This window comes from Garra rufa, chromosome 9, assembly GCF_049309525.1.
Source record: "Garra rufa chromosome 9, GarRuf1.0, whole genome shotgun sequence".
Lineage (NCBI taxonomy): Eukaryota > Metazoa > Chordata > Actinopteri > Cypriniformes > Cyprinidae > Garra > Garra rufa.
The window spans coordinates 14,146,417-14,161,775 of NC_133369.1; the positions used below are offsets into that span (position 1 = coordinate 14,146,417).

At 30.2% G+C, this 15,359-nt stretch overlaps 2 protein-coding genes across 3 annotated transcripts in view; one reads left to right on the plus strand and one right to left on the minus strand.

Annotated features, from left to right (window-relative positions):
* Positions 1-3,426, plus strand: part of stt3b (STT3 oligosaccharyltransferase complex catalytic subunit B) — a 62,640-nt gene extending 59,214 nt beyond the window's left edge. The window contains exons 15-16 of the mRNA XM_073847247.1: positions 102-308; positions 2,520-3,426. Of these exons, the coding sequence (XP_073703348.1) occupies positions 102-308; positions 2,520-2,600 (288 nt within the window). The 3' untranslated portion in view covers positions 2,601-3,426. The remainder of the gene's footprint in view (positions 1-101; positions 309-2,519) is intronic.
* Positions 3,427-8,531: 5,105 nt separating this feature from the next.
* The window catches only part of osbpl10b (oxysterol binding protein-like 10b), a 72,047-nt gene continuing 65,219 nt past the window's right edge, over positions 8,532-15,359 (minus strand). For both annotated transcript variants that reach the window (XM_073847243.1, XM_073847242.1), the window contains 2 exons: positions 10,447-10,600; positions 8,532-9,160 (listed from right to left, as the gene is read on the minus strand). In XM_073847243.1, coding sequence (XP_073703344.1) covers positions 9,116-9,160; positions 10,447-10,600 — 199 coding nt within the window. In that variant the 3' untranslated portion in view covers positions 8,532-9,115. The remainder of the gene's footprint in view (positions 9,161-10,446; positions 10,601-15,359) is intronic.

The following is a 15,359-nucleotide window of genomic DNA, read 5'->3' on the forward strand; positions in this document are numbered from 1 at the left end:
CTGATCTTTGAGCTGTCACCATTGTACAACTGTGATAGTGTAGTAATGCGTATATAAATGAAACCTTGCCGCTTGCTTAATTCCAAACACCTCCTCCGCAGCTGGACTTCCGCACACCTCCTGGATTTGACCGGACACGAAATGCAGAGATCGGCAACAAGGACATCCGTCTGAAGCACCTGGAGGAGGCGTTCACCTCCGAGCACTGGCTGGTGCGCATCTACAGGGTGAAGAAGCAGGAGAACCGACAGGCTCTGGACCACAAGCTCCGCAACATTGCAGCCAAGCAGAAGTACACCTCAAAAAAGGTTCTTCCCTCTAGATTTCCATTAGAACAGCATTGTGAGCATCTACATTGGATGCATAATTATTACGCAAGTTGATATATCTTTTTTTTGCACATTTATTCATTTAGCTTAATAACTATTAATTTTGATTTAATCAATTATAAATTATAAATAATTGTTCATGAAGGCTGGAAGTAAAAAAAACTCCTTATATTCAAGTATTAAGCAGGTTTTCTTTTACAGATTTACAAAATTCTTTCTCTCACCCTAATTAATTCTTTTTCAGTTAATATGTTTTTTTCATCGCCACCGTTTTTTTTTTTTTTTTTCTCTCTTTTCTCCCCCTGCTGACCCAGTGAGCATTTCACTGTCTAATGATCTAATTCTAGTGTTGCATTAGTATTGCATCCTTCTCATGGGCATTGATAAATTTTTTACTTTTCAGTCTGAGTTAAATCTCTTTTATCTGTAAAAGAAACCTGCTTTATAATTATGCACACCTGAATTTGAGTTTTTCATTTCCAGCCTTCATGGACAATTACATATCACTTATAAATATTAAATACAAAATTACTAGTTATTATTGAGGTTGGTGTGGTTTGGAATTGGTAAAATGTGTTTGGAAGAATATATGATCAGAATATTGACTTGCATAATTATGCATGCATTGTAATGATCTGACACTCGTGTAACGGTTTTCAGTCATTTTAAATGTGTTCTTGTTATAGTTCTTTTAAAGAGTTGTAGCTTAATTGAGGTAGTTGTTTTAAGACCATTTTCTTATTTTAGCTATTTGATCATTCATTTTAATGTTAAAAATGCATGTTGGAGGGCTTTCATGTAGCCTTTGTAGTAATAATAATAATAATAATAATAATAATATAATACATATGTGATAAAAATGGTTTTAAATATATATTTTATGTATTTCATAATATTTATTATAATATGAATATTTTATATAAAATGTTGTTATTATTATTACAGTATTATTACTAAACATATTACTTTGTGTAGTGTGTGTATATAGTAATAATAATTAATATTTAGTAATGTAAATAATAAATTTGACAAACTATGGAGGGCTTCCATGTAGCCTTTTTAATAACAATGATTATAAAAATAATATTACATATTTATGTAATATTGTTTAAAAAATATTTTAATCATATTTATTAAAATATGAATATTCTATTTAAATTATATAATGTAATTAATGATTATATTAATTAATATGTGTAGTAGTAGTATTATTTAATGTCTATTTTATTTTTTCACTTCATTTTATCAGATTTTATATATATATTTATATTTAAGTCAATCTAGATAATTTTGAGTTATTGTTTTTTAAAATAAATGAATAATTAAGATGTAAGATTTTTAGTAATTTTATTTCTATATTTATACCTGTTTTTTTTTTTTGTTTTTTCAAGTGAAAATAGCCTTACTATAAATACTAGTAATAGTAGTTGGACAAAACTAATTCAAAACAAAACTCATTCTTTTTTGTTCACCTAATCAATTCTAATTAATTGAAATCATGAAACATACACACTTTAATAGGAATTTATTAAAAGTTTAAGAAACATTAAGGTCCTATGAAGTCAGTTTTTTTTTTCTCAATTTGGTTTTACTTTTCTAGACTCTTTTATTGGTTAAATAAAAAAAATTAATTAAAAAGCATGTCTAATTAATTGAAATTATGAAACACAATTTAATAGGAATTTATTAAAAGTTAACAAATAATACATTTCTAAGAACATATAAAGTAAGTTTTCTTTTTACAAAGTTCAGTTTTCCATTATTATTATTGCAGAAATACTGTTATGTATTAATTTTTCTGATAAGTATTTTCCTTAAATAATTTATATTTTAAATATTCCTTGAAAATAATGTTTTGATGATAATGTAATGGTAGTACTACTACTAATAAAATATATTTCTATTTTGACGGGTTTATTTTAACCTTTATGTTTGCAGCTTAATATTCACAGACGGTAGTCCACATCATGTTTTGATTTAAGTGTACTGACCAACTTTTGATTTGTTCATCCCAAATTCTGTGACATTCCACGTTATACAGTAAATTCTCGATTCCGTGATTCTATTCGCATTCTTGGGGCCCTAGATATAATACTGTTTTATCCTGTGGTAATTTTTCCTTCTAAAGGATAACTGTTCCAATGTGTGTTATTTCAAATGCTAATACTTGTTTGATTTTATGGTTCACAGACAGCCAAGAGGAAGAGGGGATACATCAAAAACAAATTGGCTCTGAAAAAAGGCAAGAAACTGAACAAGAAGTCTGTTTAGCTATTGAATGGAAACGTTGAGAACGGAAAAAGAGGAAAACAAAAGACAAGGACAAAAATGCAACTAGTAAGTAATCCACCAATCAAAAAGAAGAACAAACATGTTGTCTGGCGCCGCCCACCTGAGAACATTTGATTGGAGGCTTTTGGTCCCGCGATTGCCACGGAGGTTCCATGACGGGTTCGAGGATGAGGCGAGGACGGGGATCTGCACCGCCGTTTTAATCTGACAACTCTGGACTTAGTTTTGTTCTTGTGTTCTCTTTTTTTGTTTTGTTTTGTTTTGTTTTTTTCTTTTGTACTTGAATGTGCTGGTGAAGCGAGAGCGCTGCCCGTGTCTCAAACGGCACGCACGATTTTTGTGGTACAGTTTAATATAATCCAACCGAATGCTAAAACAACCAACAAATATGATTTTCATCAAGCTCAGTGAACCTTGGAGCACCAAAGAGATTTTTTTGCTTTGTCAGAGCCTGTAATAGCTAACTTTTGATTAAAAAAGAAACAACTTAAAAATAAAAGATATGAAAACATCTGGAGCCGTCTGCAATGCGACAGCCCCTAAAAAAGCTCTCTTGGTTTTAACCGTTGTCTGACAAACCCGGTTTCATATGTGACAGAATGCAGTGGAGTTTTTTTTTTTTTCTAAGGCAGACATGGCAAAGGACTCGATTATTAGTAATGTTTAACTATTGTGGTGATTTTGAATATAAATAATTTTGTTTGTTACATCATTTTGAATGTTTTTTGTTTCGTTTTTCTATCGGTTGTAAGATTTTATGCAATAATTCTAAATTCAAATGAAGAAAAAATCAGCTTTTATTTCCTCTGTTGCTCATGTGTTTTGTCCAGAGGGGGGCGCTGTGGTTTGGCATCTCCTTTGCGAAAACAGATGCTTTTTCTTGGGCCAATTAGAAATGAATTTTCCCCCTCTTCCTAAACGACTGTCTGCCAGGACAAAGAGTGAATTGAATTAGCTGTAGGTTTATAAAATGCTGCATTACTAGCCTGAATGCACTTTGTCTTAGTTCACCTTAATGTGGATCCACTACTGAGTAGCATGCAGGTGGAGAGTGCGTATTTTTAGTGTGAATATTCCGATCTTTTTTCTTTTTTAAACATTGAAAAGGGCGCTTCCTGCAACATCCAGTGGGTTTTCTTTTCTTTAGTTCTTCTGGGCTGCCATTTAAACTTTCTCCTTTGTTTGTTTTCATCCTTACCTATTGCTTTTGCTTCATCTGTTTTTGTAAGATAATTAGAAGGAAAATTTGATCGTTTTTTTCACCCCCTCTTCTCCATAACATATCCATATTATTCTACTCGGAGGGCTCTGAAACTTTAGGGGAAGGTATTTATTAACAAGAATGCATTTGAAGTTGAAAAGAGGAAGCCTTTCATCCTGAAATGCAAAAACTGTATTTTTTTTTCTTTTTCAAGTGAAAATTTATTCCATAAATTGTAAAATTACAAAAATATTAAAAAAACAGAGCGAGAGAAAGGCAAAGATGCTGTTTGTGAGAATGAGTTGATGCCATTTGTGATTAAAAGACTCAGTGAAAAAAAAAAATCTGTTTTATCCATGTTTACACTCACATCTTTTTTCTTTTGTCTGCAAATACTTTAAATAGTGTTTGAAAATTTACAGATAATGTACTCCCCTCCTTGTCATCCAAGATGTCCATGTCTTTCTTTCTTCAATCATAAAAAATTACGATTTTTTTTTTCTTCATATCTTTTTGGTGCCCCGAGTTTGAACTTCCAAAATGCAGTTTAAATGTGGCTTCAAACGATCCCAAATGCGGTTGTAAACAATCCCAGCCGAGGAAGAAGGGTCTTGTCTAGAAAAACGATAGGTTATTTTGTTTTTAAAAATTACAATTTATATACTATACATGCTTTTTAACCTTTAACGCTGGTCTTGTCTTGCTCCGCCTGAACTGTTTTTTTTTTTTTTTTTGGTTCAAGACAGTTAGGATATGTCGAAAAACTCCCATCTTTTTTTCTCCCTCAACGTCAAAAATCATTTCAAATTCATTCTTCATCGCTGCACAAGTACCAACCCAGTGTTTGCAAAGTGAACATGCAAAGATCATCAAACACCCTTAAAAAAAAAAGGTAAAACAGTGATGTAGGACGATTTTAAAGTTGAGGGAGAAAGTGAGATTGGAGTTTTTCGACATACCCTAACTGTCGTGAACCGGAAAAAAGTTCGGGCAAGACAAGCGTTTGAGGAGGTTAAAAATGATATACATTTTAATTTAAAAATCATAAAATTACCAATCGTTTTGCTAGATAAGACCCTTCTTCCTCAACTGGGATTGTGTACAACCGCATTTGGGATCGTTTGAAGCCGCATTTAAACTGCTTTTTTGAAGTTTAAACTCTGGGCACAATAGAAGTACACTATATAGAGAAAAATCCTTAAATGTTTTCTTCAAAGAACAGTGTTTTGGATCGGTGTTATACTACAGGTGTCCACTAGACGGAAGCTCTAACACATTATATCGAGGAGCTGCTTAAAAAGGCGACTTCTTTCAGAAGTGTTTCAGCCAATCAAATGAGCTGTAGATGTCTCGTGACTAATTGCTCTGGAAAAGTGTCACGACAACGCTGATGGAGCGGTCACAACTCATTCACTACTGTGAAAAAAAAAATTCACCTCAAAAAATGGCACTGGTAAACAAGTTTACTGTATGTGATTTTCATGTTTATTAATTTTATTTAGAATAGTTGCATTTTAATACCTTTGAATGTCGAAATATGATTTCACAGTGTCCACCTTTTCCTCAGAGGGAAATAAGAATAACAACACTAAAAGGTAAAACAGTATGCACTGCAAACCAGTGTGCTCATAATTAAGATTATACATTAAAATAATACGGTAAGACATACCAATTTGCAATATCAAACCGCAAAAGAAACGTGACCTATAAAATTTACAAATGGCCACGCCAACTTTTACGAGAAAAAAAGAATTACGGTCTTTACTTCTGAGGCAAATTATGGCAGGCAAACACCTGAAATATATGGTTGTGTATGTATATAATTGTTTTCTGTAGAGGTTTCTTTCCTTGAGCTGTGCTGTCTGATAGTGTTTTGGTCAAAGCTCTGTGTTCACTGGCACAGAGAGCAGTGTAGCTTTAATACACCATTATCCGTCTCAGTCAGATGCTCAAAGGCACACATCTTCTTTCAGTCGAGACATTTGCGCCTATTACGGAAGTCACAAAAGGAGCGAGTTATGTAACTGGTTGTGGTTCAGTTGGTTTTAAAAATATTACACATATTTGTCCTAGTTAGGTTAATACTGAGGGGGAAGCTGATTAGCCAAACCTGAATTCTGAATTTAGGTCTGTGGCTTTCATCTGATATTGCCTTATTTAGAAGTGCACAAATCAAGCCAGTTTAACTGACAAACTGTTCTTTACTATTAGATACATTGGAAATCGAATGCATACGGTACATTTAAAGCATTTTAAAAGGCACAAATCACATTTTTTTGTATGAATTAGGTTACATAAATGATTATCTAACATGAAATGAGCCTTAGCTTGTCTATACCACACTGGCATATTACTGGCATATTTGTGACCCTGGACCACAAAACCAGTCATAAGGTTAAATTTTACAAAAATTATGAGAGATATGAGATATATACATCATATGAAAGCACAATAAATAAGCTTTCTATTGATGTATAGTTTGTTAGGATAGGACAATATTTGGCCGAGATACATCTATTTGAAAATCTGGAATATAAGGGTGCAAAAAAATCAAAATACTGAGAAAATCACCTTTAAAGTTGTCCAAATTAAGTTCTTAACAATGCATATTACTAATCAAAAATTACATTTTGATAGGTTTACAGTGGGAATTTTACAAAAAATCTTAATGTAACATGATCTTTACTTAATTTCCTAATGATTTTTGACATAAAAGAAAAATCAGCAATTTTGACCCATACAATGTATTTTTGGCTATTGCTACAAATATACCCCAGCGACTTAAGACTGGTTTTGTGGTCCAGGGTCACATTTGTGACGCTAAAGAACAAAGCCAGTCTTAAGTAGCATAGGTTTATTTGTTGCAGTTGGCAATACATTGTATGTGTTAAAATGATCGATTTTTCTTTTATGCCAAAAACCATTAGGGTATTAAGTAAAGATCATGTTACATGGAGATAGTTTGTAAATTTCCTACCATAAATATATCAAAACTTAATTTTTAATTAGTAATATGCATTGACAAGTAGTTCATTTAGACAACTTTAACGGCAATATTCTCAAAATTTAGATTTTTTGCACCCTCAGATTCCAGATTTTCAAATAGTTGTATCTCAGCCAATTATTGTCCTGTACATCAATGGAAAGCTTATTTATTTAGCTTTCAGATGAAGTATAAATCTCAATTTAAAAAAATTGACCCCTGTGACTGGTTTTGTGGTCCAGGGTCACATTTTTGTGTATTTAACCACATAGTTACATTCAACTATTGGGATGGGGCCAAATGGGATTCAAATATTTTTCTTTATGGGAAATGTAAATATGTACGTTTCAATAACCGACACTGAGCTTTTTCAAGAGACAAACTAGTTTGAGATGCATGTTGTCTACATATGCGATCCTGTTAATTACTACATGATTTTTACACGTACATTTTGACATTAAAATGTATTTGAAAGATAACTGAAACTAATTAAACAAAACCCAAAAAATGGCGAACTTCAGAAAATAGAAAATACTTTTAGTCCGATCTCCTTGGTCTTTTTTTCTCTCTCTCGTCACGTCCAGAATAAAAATTTCCTGATAATTTACTCACCCCCATGCCATTCAAGATGTTCATGTCTTTCTTTCTTCAATCGAAAAGAAATTAAGGTTTTTGAGAAAAACATTCCAGAATTGTATCCATATAGTGGACTTCAAAGGGAGCCAATGGGTTGAATGTCAAAATTGCAGTTTCAATGCAGCTTCAAAGGGCTCTACATAATCCAAGCCAAGGGATGAGGGTCTTATCTAGTGAAACGGTCCATCGCCTAACAAAAAAAAAAATAATAAAATAAAATGTTATCCTTTTAAAACAAACGCTTGTCTTGCACTAGCTCAGTGATGTGCACACGTCTTTACACATTGCGTAATTCTCTGGTCTGGTTACTTCAGCTCTAAAAGGTGGGGTGGAGCAAAAAAAATCTCCATCTCATTTTCGTCTCCAACTTCAAAATTGTCTAACATTGTTTTATCTTTTTTTTTTTTTTTTTTTTGTAAAGGGCGCTTGACTTTCTTTGCACAGTTGCTTTGTAAACAAGGTACGTCAGCCTTTGTCTCGTGACCTTTCCAAAGTGACTACATAATGCATGAAGTCGAGCTTGTGCAAGACAAGCATTTGTGGTTGAAAAAGTATATCAATTTTAGTTATTTTAGAAATTGACTGATCATTTTGCTAGATAAGACCTTTATTCCTCAGATGGGATTGTGTCCAGCCCTTTGAAACTGCAGTTTGGACCTTCAACCTGTTCATCCCCATTGAAGTCCACTATATAGAGAAAAATCCTGGAATGTTTTCTTCAAAAACCATAATTCTTTATCGCGTGAAGAAAGAAAGACATGAACATCTCGAATGACATTGGGTGAGTAATCAATTCAAGGACTATTGCACCCATTGAAACATCTAGCATTAAATACAGCTTGCACTTTTTATTCTTTTCATGTATATATGTGTGACTATATGAGGTGAGTAACACCAACAGCATTTGATTCTCCAGAAATAGTCTTGGTTTCTCTGTTTTAAAAAAAAAAAAAAGTGTAGTGTGGTTAAAAATGAAAAATGTGAAAAGGACACATTTCTGAAGTTCTACTGTTTAGAAAGTGACTGAAATGCATGAATATCACTGACCTCATTAAACCTTCATGAGAAAAAAAAGTACATCTGCACATGATTTTAAAATCTATTCCTTTAAATATCCATTTATTCTTTCTTCAGGAAACTCAAGTGAAGCACAATACTGTCTTTATAAGGTAAGATTAATTCAGTCACTCAAATAAAATGATAAGAACATGAGAGGTAAGCGCTATTGAACATGAATACTGCTCTCAAATACCCAGAATGCTGCTTGCATCAATATCTGCTTTTACGGTGTTTTAAAATAACAGTTATACTCTGATACAGATGCTACATCTCTCCTGTGTGAAAAATCACTTTACTCATTATTGATTACCAGAAGTAATATACAAATATAAAGATATTGCACAAGGTCACACAATTCAGGCCTCCACATCTAATCTTCATCATTCAGAGGGGCTTTTGAGGTATTTTTCTCACCCTCAAGTATACATATATATATATTTTTTTTTTGTTTTGTTTTTGGCACCTTCCATTCTCCAAGTTAGAGAAATGGATCAATGTCTTTCCCTGCTGCTTGAGTCCCATTGGTCGGCCAGCCCCTCGTTCACATAGACTCTTCTATCCGTGAGGCTGGAGGTCTGTGACGGACCCAAATCATGTGGCTCCAGCTTGACTTGATCAGTTTGTCTTCCACAGAGGATTGTGGTACACCCATCCATCCCCCTGCAGTTAATTCAAGACAGAAACAAATATTAAACATGCTACATCTGATATGAGAATCAATATCCTGCATGACTCTGGAGCTAATCATGAGAGGCAGGACACTGAAGGGAAATTAAATATAATATTTGGCCCCATCCCACATACACTGACATAAACTATTTAAGATATATACAGCAAAAATAGTAATATTGTGAAATATATTTACTATTTAAAATAACTGCTTTCTATTGTAAAATATTTTAAAATGTAATTTATTCCTGTGACAAAGCTAAATTTTCAGCATTATTTCACAATATCCTTCAGAAATCATTCTAATATGCCGATTTGCTGTTCAAGAAACATGTATTATTATTATTATTATTATCAATATCTAATTATTATCAATAACTATTATTATTATTATTATCATGAATTTTTGATGAATAGAAAGATCCAAAGATCAGCATTTATCTGACATAGATAGATAGATAGATAGATAGATAGATAGATAGATAGATAGATAGATAGATAGATAGATAGATAGATAGATAGATAGATAGATAGATAGATAGATAGATTTTAAAATATATTAAAATAGAAAAACAGTAAATAGTAAAAATATTTCAACATTTTACAGTTTTTGCTGTAATTTGGATCAAATAAATGCAGGCTTGGTGAGCAGAAAAGACTTCTTTAAAAAACATTAAAAATCTTACTGTTAAAAAAATTCACTGGTAGTGTGTGTGTATATATATATATATATATATATATATATATATATTTATTTTTAAAGAAATTTATAACATCTTTTATCATGTTACAAAAATATAAAAAATATAAAAAATATTAAAAAATAAAATGATATTTTATTTAAAATATATTTATTTTAAATATATTATTTTAAAAAAAAATCTTAATATTTAGTATTTTTAGTTTTTAGATTTATGATCAAATAAATACAGCCCTAATGAGCATACGATAATTTTAATCACATGAAAATGTCTTGCAGCTCCATACTTTTGAATAGTTGAACTTTTAGTTTTATTACGTTTGGTCCGATTTTTAAGCACCTCATAAAAACACACCTTATCGAGTTCTGCTGAACTAAAACCAGTCTAATTATAAAGAGCTCCCGAAACACAATTAGCTGAATAGTTTTTCAAACAACATGGTGAATAGTCAATTATTAACATGTAGTTTTGCACATCCCTAGGAAAAAGAAATGGCACTTTTATGCACAAATGAAGGCTTTGAGACGGCAAGTCCTCATCAAGTATGCTATTTAGTTTAGGATTAGAAAGTCTCACCTCTTTAATGAAGTACTTGGGTTTCCAGGAGGTGCTGCTGGCCGTTCTCTGCTTCCCTTCTCTTCTCTGTTTCTCCTCCAACTGGTGTTTGTGTTCAGTGGCCGCATCAATGTCGCCAGCCTTCAGTGCCGCTGTCACATGCTGCCACAGTCGCCTGTCAATCAGTGTCATAAGCAGAATAAGGACATGAGAAACGCTTGATTCACTGACCGTCTCAAGAAAACTGCACACAATCGGGGGAAAAAAATATGTTTAAAAGGTGTCTGGCTGATAAAACTAAATTTAGGATCTTAGAACTGAAAATAAATTTAATTTAAACCTTAAAGTGTGAAATTATCTTAAAAAACAATGCAAATGTATTTTTTATATTTATATTGTCCAAAATATATTTTATCTAGTTTGTATTTTTTTTTTTAACTGGACAAGTTTGGACAAAAAAAATGGACATTATGAGATATTACTTAAAAACATTTAAATTAAATTAAATTAAATTAAATTTAATTTAATTTGGGCAGTCACTTTACAAGTCAAACAGTTGTTTCGTTAGCAAAATATGCTGTAAAACGTTGCTGTATTAATTATTTTAAATTTAATTTAAAATTTTACATTTAATTTAAAATTAATTTTAAAAATGTATTAATCAGAATAAAAAAATAAAATACAATAAAAATTTAGTTTGGAAAAAGTTGCCAAATTGAGCTTTTTAAAACTTTTTTTAAACGAGGTTTATTGCTGAAAAGGCATACAAAATACTAAATATGTGGCTTGTCTTTGTCACACAGACCTAACAATTATAAACTTAAAATAAAATAAAATCAAAACGTTGTTTGGAAAGAGTTGCCAAATTGAGCTTTTTAAAACAAGGTTTATTGCTGAAAAGGCATAAAAAATACTAAATATGTGGCTTTTTTTTGTCACACAGACCTACCAATTATGAACTTAAAATAAAATAAAATAAAATCAAAACGTTGTTTGGGATGAGTTGCCAAATTGAGCTTTTTAAAACTATTTTTAAATAAAGGTTTAATGCTGAAAAGGCATTCAAATGACTAAATTTGTGGATTGTCTTTGACACCCAGACCAAATAAATAAATAAATGAAAATAAAATAAAATATATTTATGCAATATAAAATTTATATAATAATATTTAGACATTATGAGATATTACTTTTTTATTATTTAATTTAATTTAATATATTAATATTAATATATGTAAAACGTTGCTGTTTAGTAATGGGTGTTACGTCTAGCCATATTAATCTGAATAAAATACAATAAAACCGTCTCATGAATACTGCACACAATCAGACAGTCAGGGAAAAAAAAAATCATGTTTAAGAGGTGTCTGGCTGATAAGACTCAATTTAGGATCTTAGAACTGAAATTTTATTTAAACCTTTAAATGTAAAAATTATCTTACAAAACAATGCAATGTATTTTCTTTATATTTCAGACAATATAAATATATCTAGTTTATATTTCTTTTTTAAAACTGGACAAATTTGGACAAAAAAAATTAAATAAGGAAATATAATTAAAACATGAGTTGAAAATATATTAATGCAAATATAAAATTTATATAATAATATTTAGACATTAACAAAATATGCTTCAAAACTTTGCTGTTTAGTCACGGGTGTTACGTCTAGCCATATTGATCAGAATAAGAAAAGCAAGCTCAGATGATGAATCAGCCATATCTTTTATTAAATTATACCCCAAACCTTTCATGGATCAATGGATTTACTCTTTTCGCATGCATACCACAGCTTCCATGCTGCTCTGTATCTTCGTTTGATTGCATTACGCGTGTGTAGTAACGCCAGCCTGAGAGCATTAGACTACTCTGATGGGCTCTGTCCTGTCCAGCTGCATCTCTCCTCGACAATAAGCCAATAAGCAGCATTAGAGATTATTAAGTGAAGCCTCCAGCTCGCTCAGGGCCAGAGCGGTGCATGAGGGTCACGAGTATGTTAGAAGAGCTCTAGAGGGGCAGGATTTAGCGAAAAGGCGCTAAAATGCAGGATGCTCATCCACCGTGGTATTATCTGGATCACTGAGCTCTGATCTTTTACACTGGTTATTTATTTGTATTGTCTGAGTACCTCTTTTCTCTAAAAGGAAGGTTTCATTGTGTGTCCATTTGAAGCGTAATGGAAATAGACAGTAATGGGCTTGTGTAAGATGAATAAACTCTAAATAAACACCTTACTTATAAAATAGAATTAACTCTACTAAATGCATTTCAGATTTCAAGACATTTCTAATTAAATGAAATTTTAGTTTTCAGTTTATTAGTTCAATTTATCTGGTAGGATGTTTAGGTGCCAGATTGAGCTTTTTAAAACTCTTTTTAAAATAAAGGTATAATGCTGAAAAGGTATCCAAAGTACTTAATATGTGGGTACGTCACACAGATCCTAACAACTCTGATCTTATTGAATAAAATAAAATAAATACAAAAAAAATTTTGTCTGGAAGAGTTGCCAAATTGAGCTTTTTAAAACTTTTTAAAACAAGGTATAATGCTGAAAAGGCATAAAAAAAGACTAGATATGTGGCTTGTTTTTGTCACACAGACCTAACATTTATGATCTTCTAAAATAAAATACAATGCAAAAAAAAGCAGTTTGGGAAGAGTTGCCACACTGAGCTTTTTAAAACTCTTTTTAAATAAAGGTTTAATGCTGAAATAGCATTTAAAGGACTAAATTTGTGGGTTGTCTTTGACACAAATAAAATAAAATAAAATAAAATAAAATAAAATAAAATAAAATAAAATAGTTGTTTGGGAAGAGTTGACAAATTGAGCTTTTTAAAAATCTTTTTAAATAAAGGTTTAATGCTAAAATAGCATTTAAAGGACTAAATTTGTGGGTTGTCTTTGACACAGGCCTAACAAAACAAAATAAAATAAAATAAAATAAAATAAAATAAAATACAATAGAAAACTTGTTTGGAAAGAGTTGCCAGATTGAGCTTTTTAAATAAAGGTTTAATGTTGAAATGTGACCCTGGACCACAAAACCAGTCATAAGGTTAAATTTTACAAAACTGAGATGTATATATAATATGAAAGCTCAGTAAATAAGCTTTCTATTGATGTATGGTTTGTTAGGATAGGACAATATTTGGCCGAGATACATCTATTTGAAAATCTGGAATCTGAGGGTGCAAAAAAATCAAAATCCTGAGAAAATCACCTTTAAAGTTGTCCAAATTAGGTTCTTAACAATGCATATTACAAATCAAAAATTACATCTTGATACATTTACAGTAGGAATTTTACAAAAAATCTTCATGGAACATGATCTTTACTTAATTTCCTAATGATTTTTGGCATAAAAGAAAAATCAATAATTTTGACCCATGCAATGTATTTTTGGCTATTGCTACAAACATACCCCAGCGACTTAAGACTGGTTTTGTGGTCCAGGGTCACAAATGGCATTAAAAATACTAAATATGTGGACCTAACAAAATAAAATAAATAAAATAAAATTAATACAATAAAAAGTAGTTTGAAAGATGCCAAATTGAAAATTAAATATAATTTAAATTAAATAAATACAATAAAAAAGTTGTTTGGGAAGAGTTGCCAAATTCAGCTTTTTAAAATTTTTTAAATAAAGGTTTAATGCTGAAAAGGCATTTAAAGGACTAAATTTGTGGGTTGACATGACATGACATGACATGACATGACATGACATGACATGACATGACATGACATAATAAAATAAAATAAAATAAAATAAAATAAAATAAAATAAAATAAAATAAAAAAATAAAATAAAATAAAATAAAATAAAATAAAATAAAATAAAATAAAATAAAATAAAATAAAATAGTTGTTTGGGAAGAGTTGACAAATTGAGCTTTTTAAAAATCTTTTTAAATAAAGGTTTAATGCTAAAATAGCATTTAAAGGACTAAATTTGTGGGTTGTCTTCGACACAGGCCTAACAAAACAAAATAAAACAAAATAAAATAAAATAAAATAAAATAAAATAAAAAGTTGTTTGGAAAGAGTAGCCAGAATGAAAAAAATTAAATAAAATAACAATAAAATATAAATAAAATAAATACAATAGAAAACTTGTTTGGAAAGAGTTGCCAGATTGATCTTTTTAAATAAAGGTTTAATGTTGAAATGGCATTAAAAATACTAAATATGTGGACCTAACAAAATAAAATAAATAAAATAAAATAAATACAATAAAAAGTAGTTTGAAAGATGCCAAATTGAAAATTAAATATAATTTAAATTAAATAAATACAATAAAAAAGTTGTTTGGGAAGAGTTGCCAAATTCAGCTTTTTAAAACTTTTTAAATAAAGGTTTAATGCTGAAAAGGCATTTAAAGGACTACATTTGTGGCTTGTCTTTGACATAAATAAAATAAAATAAAATAAAATAAAATAAAATAAAATAAAATAAAATAAAATAAAATAAAATAAAATAAAATAAAATAAAATAAAATAAAATAAAATAAAATAAAATAAAATAAAATAAAAAAGTTGTTTAGGAAGAGTTGACAAAATGAGCTTTTTAAAAATCTTTTTAAATAAAGGTTTAATGCTAAAATAGCATTTAAAGGACTAAATTTGTGGGTTGTCTTCGACACAGGCCTAACAAAACTAAATAAAATAAAATAAAATAAAATAAAAAGTTGTTTGGAAAGAGTTGCCAGAATGAAAAAAAATAAAATAAAATAACAATAAAATATAAATAAAATAAATACAATGGCATTAAAAATACTAAATATGTGGACCTAACAAAATAAAATAAATACAATAAAAAGTAGTTTGAAAGATGCCAAAATGAAAATTAAATATAATTTAAATTAAATAAATACAATAAAAAAAAGTTGTTTGGGAAGAGTTGCCAAATTCAGCTTTTTAAAACTTTTTA